Source organism: Urocampus carinirostris, chromosome 4 (assembly GCF_059441175.1).
Source record: "Urocampus carinirostris isolate Australia breed hairy pipefish chromosome 4, RoL_Ucar_1.0, whole genome shotgun sequence".
Taxonomy (NCBI): Eukaryota; Metazoa; Chordata; class Actinopteri; order Syngnathiformes; family Syngnathidae; genus Urocampus; species Urocampus carinirostris.
Window position 1 is genome coordinate 39,419,101 of NC_142352.1, and position 6,251 is coordinate 39,425,351.

Sequence of the window (6,251 nt, forward strand, 5' to 3'; positions counted from 1 at the left end):
GTTGATCTCCACTGCTTCCGATAAATTCCCGTTAATCATGAATTTACTGTGGATGTCTCGATACAACAGTCCTACCCACTTGATATATTTTTGGGGAAAACCACATTTTTGCAGTACCCTGAAGAGGTATTGGTGCGGGACTCGATCAAAGGCTTTCTCAAAGTCTAGGTTTAGGACCACTAGTCGCATGTTTTTGTCTCTCGCATAACAGATGGTGTCACGGATCAGCATGAGACTGTCGCTGATCTTTCTTCCCCACGATGGCACAGGTTTGGTCCAGATCGACCAAGTCTCCTGTCAGGAAATGGACCGGGAAGCAGGAAGGTGGAACTCATATGCGTAGACGATGTGTCACTTTAATTAGGAAATAAAAGTTGTCCAACACACAAACGGATCAAAAACAAAACAAAACAGGTTTAAAGGCAATCAAAATTACAAACTAGGCATTACTCGGATCAAACAGGCATGAACAGGTCTTCAACAAGGCAAAGCAATGATCTGGCAACCGGCAGTCCCAAAAGGAGCGTTTAAGTACTTCAAAAGCAATCAGTCCAATGCGTCTCAGCTGGTGTCAAGGGGCGGGGCCAGCTGGGTGCCATGACAACCATGCAGGACATGACAGAACCCACCCTTCAAGGAACAGCTCCTGAGGTCAAAAAAGGAAACTAATACCTCGCCCCCAAGAATGGGTCGACGCTCCCGATGAGGGCAACCCCACTCCCTCTTCCGAAAACGCAGGAATGGGGAGAGGCAGGGGCGGAAGGCAAACGAATCTGAGCGGTGAGCTGACGAGTCGGACTGGCGATCGGTGGAGTTGGACTGGCGATCGGCAGAGTCCGACTGGCGATCGGCAGAGTCCGACTGGCGATCGGCGGAGTCGGACCGGCAAGCAGGGGAGTCGGACTGGCAAGCAGGGGAGTCGGACTGGCGATCGGCGGAGTCGGACTGGCGATCGGCGGAGTCGGACTGGAGATCGGCGGAGTCGGACTGGCATGCAGGGGAGTCGGACTGGCAAGCAGGGGAGTCGGACTGGCAAGCACAGGAGTCGGACTGGCAAGCAGGGGAGTCGGACTGGCAAGCAGGGGAGTCGGACTGGCAAGCAAGGGAGTCGGACTGGCAAGCAAGGGAGTCGGACTGGCAAGCAAGGGAGTCGGACTGGCAAGCAAGGGAGTCGGACTGGCAAGCAGGGGAGTCAGGTTTGAGTGGGCAGGGAAGGTGACGTCGCGGCCAGAGAAGAAGCCGCGGAAGGCGGGGCCGTTGCCAATAGGAGCTCATTCAGCAGACGCGACAGGGACTCAGTCCGCTGAGCTAATTGCTCCATCTGGTGTTGCATGCTTTGAGCTTGCTCGGCCTGCAGCTGAAGGGCGGCGACCTCACTGGGCGATCCCCAAACGGCGTCCTCCAGCTTTCCCCAAATTGTGTTGGGATCGTTCGCAGAGTTCACATCGTTTGGCCAGATCATTCTGTCAGGAAACGGACCGGGAAGCATATGAAGTCGGAACTCATATGCGTAGACGATCTGTCACTTAGTTAAGGAAATAAAAGTTGTCCAACACACAAACGGACCAAAAACAAAACAAAACAGATTCAAAGGCAATCAAAATTACAAACTAGGCATTACTCAGATCAAACAGGCATAAACAGGTCTTCAACAAGGTAAAGCAATGATCTGGCAACCGGTGTCAAGGGGCAGGGCCAGCTGGGCGCCATGACAACCGTGCAGGACATGACATCTCCTAAGACTACAGACATACGTGTTGCTAAAAGCTTGCTAAGGAGTTTACAGTCTAAGTTTAAAAGCGTTATGGGTCGCCAGTTTTTTAAGTCAGTTCTGTCCCCTTTTTTGTGCAATCGAGTCACTATCCCTATTCTGAAACTGTCTGGCATGTTGTCTTGACTGGAAAATTCGTTAAAAACAGTAATCAGATCCGGTGCTAAAATACCCCAAAAAGTCCGATAAAATTCGAGGCTGAGCTCGTCGTCCCCGGGTGATTTTCCTTTTTTAAAATTCTTTATGCAAGCATCCATTTGGTCTGGGGTAAAATCCGATGCTAAAAAGGGGTCTTGACGCACTGATCTCGAGATATAATCTAATACATGCCCCATTTCATTCTCATGTGTTTCTTTCCTTTCATATATTTTTTTGTAATAGTCTTCGACTAATTTGTTTGTTTCACTACTTTCCTTTGTAAGAAGCCCGTTTTCGTTTCGGAGTTGCTCATAATTTTTTTTCAAAAATCGCGCATACTTTTTTCCCCTTCTTCTATTTCACTTTCTTTGCTTCTTAGTATGATGCCTTTGTTCTTTATTTCTACCAAAACGTTTAGTTCTTGTTTGATCTCTCTGATTTAATCATTAAAGTCTATCCCCTTTTGTGTTAGGGTAAAATAGCGTTGGAGTCTTCTTTGTAGTCCAGACGTGCGTTTCATCTCTTTAATTTTCTGATTTTTCCCTGCATTTTAAAAAAAAATCTGCATTTGTTTCTTTGTCATCTCCTATCATTGTGCTCGTGAATCATACGAGTCTTGAACGGTCTGCCAGTCCTTGTACCGCTCCCTGTAATGCGTGGCTAAGGCCTCATCCTCCAGCAGGGAGCAGTTCAACTTCCACAGACCCCTCCCAACAGTCACACCTGAAGGAAGTGAGAGAGAGCAGGACAGTAGCAAGTGATCTGAAAAAAAAAAGACAGGAATTAAGGAATTAATCTGGCTTCACTCAGTGTTAAACCCCTTGTAAATATGTAGTCTACTCGAGAGGCTCTGGCGTCGAACTAAAATGGCTGCGCCCTGAACCGGGTGAAGCCCTCCTCTCCTGGATGTATGGTTTTGTAACAGTCTTCCAGTTTAAATACCCGGCACATGTCCTGTAATAAAATGGATGTTTTATCTACTTTAAACTCCTCATCGGTCCCCTTTCTATCCTTTCGACTTAGGATGCAATTAAAATCTCCTCCCACGATTAGTGGTTGATGGCCTAGCATATGTGACTGGATGTCTTCTAAGAGTTCGTACCTGAGGTGTTTGTCAGGATGGCCTTATATGTTAATGAGGTTAAAATCGTGCTAAAATTGCGCGTGCGTCTCTCATCACAGTGCTCCCCTTTATGATGAGTCGAGGGTTGTTTATTAAAATGGCCACCCCATTGTTACGGTTTTCATTTGAGCCACTCCATAATGAAGGGTATGGCCAAATCTCTTCCCACTGTTTATAATTTTTTAAAAAGGGGATACAGCATTCTTGTAGTAAAAACACATCCATTCTGATGGATTTTAAAAACGATAAAACGCTGTGAGCTTTAACCTTTGATCTCACACTTCTCACATTGATAGTAGAGAAGGTAATGTTCATAAGTGTTGTTAAAGTAAACTACTTAGGCAAAACCGGGGGATCCGAGTCCATTCTCTGGCGGTCATTGGGAGTGTCACTTGTGTTGGACTCCTGATTGGGGCACAAAGCACCACTTAAGAACGGTACCTCATATGGAGACCCACTGGGGAAAACTCTGGAATCCTCTGACTCTCTGTCTGTTCCCCTCTTTTCTGGGTTTAGGGGGTGGGCCAGAGGACCTGTCGGGGGGTCTCTAGCTTCCCTGCCCACAAGGGATCGGATTTTTTCCTTCCCCGGCTTAACTTCATACAGTTCCCTTGTGGGCGTTTTCATCGGCAATCGGTTTTCCTCTAAATCTCTAATCTTTGTTTCCGGTGTATTCACCACCCCCAATTTTGTCCTATTTTTACCCTTCTTTCCCATGGCAGGTAGTGGAGTGAAACTCAAGTCGGATTTTTTGGCCTCACTAATAGGGGTTTTGGGAGAGACATTCGCCTTTTCGATTTGTTTGTCTTCTTCATATTCTGGTAGTGGAGGAAAATACAATTTAGATTTTTTGGCCTCGCCTCCAGGCCCTTCCTGACTAATAGAGGTTTTGGGAGGGATATTCGCATTTATAATAGGGGTTTTGGGAGGGACAGTTGCCCTTTCTATTTGCTTGTCTTGTCTAAATTCAGGTGGTGGAGGAAAATTCAAATTTGATTTTTTTGGTCTCTCCTCCAGGTCCTTCCTGACTCAAATTTGATCTTTTGGCCTCTCCTCCAGGTCCTTCCTGACTAGGGGTTTTGGGAGGGACATCTGCATTTTCAATTTGTTTGTCTTGTCCATTTTCTTTGTGCATTTCTTGTCCATTTTCTTTGGGCATTTCCATATCTTTATTCATTTCATTTCATTGTCTTTGTCATCTCTATTTATTTCATTGTATTTTTTGTCTTTGTTACCTTCCTTCCCAGCTTTCAACTTCTTAGCAAACGATTTCGGGCGGTTCCTATAGAGGTGGTTCGTTTCTCCACAGAGCTTGCACTTTCTGCCATTGGTACACTCCTCAAAAGAATGTCCAATTGTCCTGCACTTTCCACAAATAATTCGATCACATACCTCAGCCAGAAGCCTATGCTCACCACATTTGCGGCAGAGTTTGGGTTGTCCTTGATAGTGGATATAGCCCCGGTTTTACCCCAGGACTATCATCGACAGGGGGTGTTTCAGTCCCTGGAAGCCCTGAGGGTCTTGCCATTGTTGGATAGGTATCCTCCAGGTAAAATTCCAAATGCCGTCCTCATCCTTCACCCTCAAAGCCTGGCCTTTTATCGTGCAGTATCTGCTCAACCAAAAAACAGATGTCATCTGCATTCACCATTTCATTGTGCATTCTGACAATGACTGTCTTGCTAGCATTGTCAGTCAGCTTCTCCACCGAAAACTGGTGCCTCACCCCCTCAAGGCGATCCCAAAACTCTTGCAAAAGAACCGCTGTTGCGAAACTTACATCAAAGCCCTTCGCAAAAGGCAGGGTTATAATGCAATATATCTCCTCCGGTTTAAATTTCAGACACTTTTGAACACACCTCCTCGAAAAATCCAGCATTGACATTTTTTCGGATTCAGCTCCCACATCTTTGAAAAGGAATCTTACGCAGTTATCTCTCCGCCCGCCGGCATGATGCCCGGCCATGGCGGGACTCGGACGCTTTACTTTTTCCTTCTAGCTATTAAGAACATAATATATCGCAGACAAAAAGGATGTAATATCAAATGTTCAATATACCTCTTAAAGCATATTGATACCAGAGCCACAAGCCGCAGTTAAGTCAAGTCAAGTCATTTTTATTTCAGTTTAGTTCTCACGTGACATACTCACCCTCCGCCATTTGATTCTTAATCACTGGGGAAGACTATTTAGCTCCAAAATTCTGAGTATCTGATTGGACAGTACGCATTGCTTCACTAGTGGCTTTAATGCTTTTGTCAAAAAACAAACCTCATGGTGATGATGTTACGTTCTTTGCTTTAAAGAAATATTAGAGGCTCAAAGGCTCTTTGTCCGGTAAAGGACTTTGCTTTTTGTAAATGTCTGCATTTAAATTCGATTTTTTAAAATGTATTTAAATGAATTAATAACTACAGGATATACAATGTAAAGGTTCCTTTAAAAGAGAAAATGACACAAAGTTAGCAGTGAAAACGTTTCCACGACGTGCATTAAAAAGATTTTTACACAGAGAACTTGCGACCATTTTTATTTCAATTCAGATTGCTACCACTGAGTAATTCAAACCAGGGGTGGGTGATACTGGGAATTTTAGCATCGATCCGATTCAAGTAAATCCTGGGTAGTATCGATCAATACAGATCTGATACTGAAACTTTTTGCTTGGTAATTTCATTATCATTGAATAATTTAACCCCTCCCTTCTTGAGTTAGCATATAATTACAATAAAGATAGCACTTTAGGGAATAAATGTTGTATTTTTTATTAAATAACTACAATGCAAACTTTAAAGGGGACAGAGTGTGTTATCTAGCACTTCATAGTGGTAAACAAATTGCATTTGTTAAAGAAAAAATATATAGTTTAAATTATAAGCAAAAATACACAAACTGTTATACAAGCGTGCATTTTTTAAATACACGTAGGTTAAGAAATTTGCATATATTTGACATAATATGAGCCTCACGTAGAAAGTGACCTGACATAATTGTGGGCCATTTTGCTGCTATGGGAACCCAATAACACAGTGATTTTTTTGTCACTTGGAGTCTCCATAGTTGGTATCTTGTGGTCAAATAATACACATTGTCTCTTCAACAGTATAAAGACGAAATCGAAATAGTTTTACTGTATAACAACGTCAAGAAGGCAACTAAACTACCTTCCATTGCACAATATTTCGAAAATAAAGTCAGCAGTGCAAAAAAGTTTA

At 43.9% G+C, this 6,251-nt stretch overlaps 1 protein-coding gene across 12 annotated transcripts; it reads right to left on the reverse strand.

The window, feature by feature from the left end:
* Positions 1-336: 336 nt before the first annotated feature.
* On the reverse strand, positions 337-5,281 carry LOC148367531 (uncharacterized). 12 transcript variants are annotated; one of them, XR_015850333.1, is made up of 5 exons: positions 4,895-5,178; positions 4,719-4,824; positions 4,425-4,647; positions 4,268-4,353; positions 337-2,671 (listed from the first exon to the last, which is right to left on the reverse strand). XR_015850333.1 is itself a non-coding variant. In XM_088334504.1 (3 exons), exons 1-3 carry the CDS (start codon positions 5,195-5,197, stop codon positions 1,193-1,195), a joined length of 432 nt encoding a protein of 143 aa, XP_088190630.1. In that variant the 5' UTR covers positions 5,198-5,272; the 3' UTR covers positions 337-1,192. The 12 variants fall into 12 exon arrangements, 1 of the variants encoding a protein (XP_088190630.1); XR_015850334.1 differs by lacking the exons at positions 4,719-4,824; positions 4,895-5,178 and adding an exon at positions 5,188-5,281; XR_015850330.1 differs by adding an exon at positions 5,188-5,222 and having other exon boundaries at positions 4,425-5,035.
* Between the last annotated feature and the right edge of the window lie 970 nt (positions 5,282-6,251).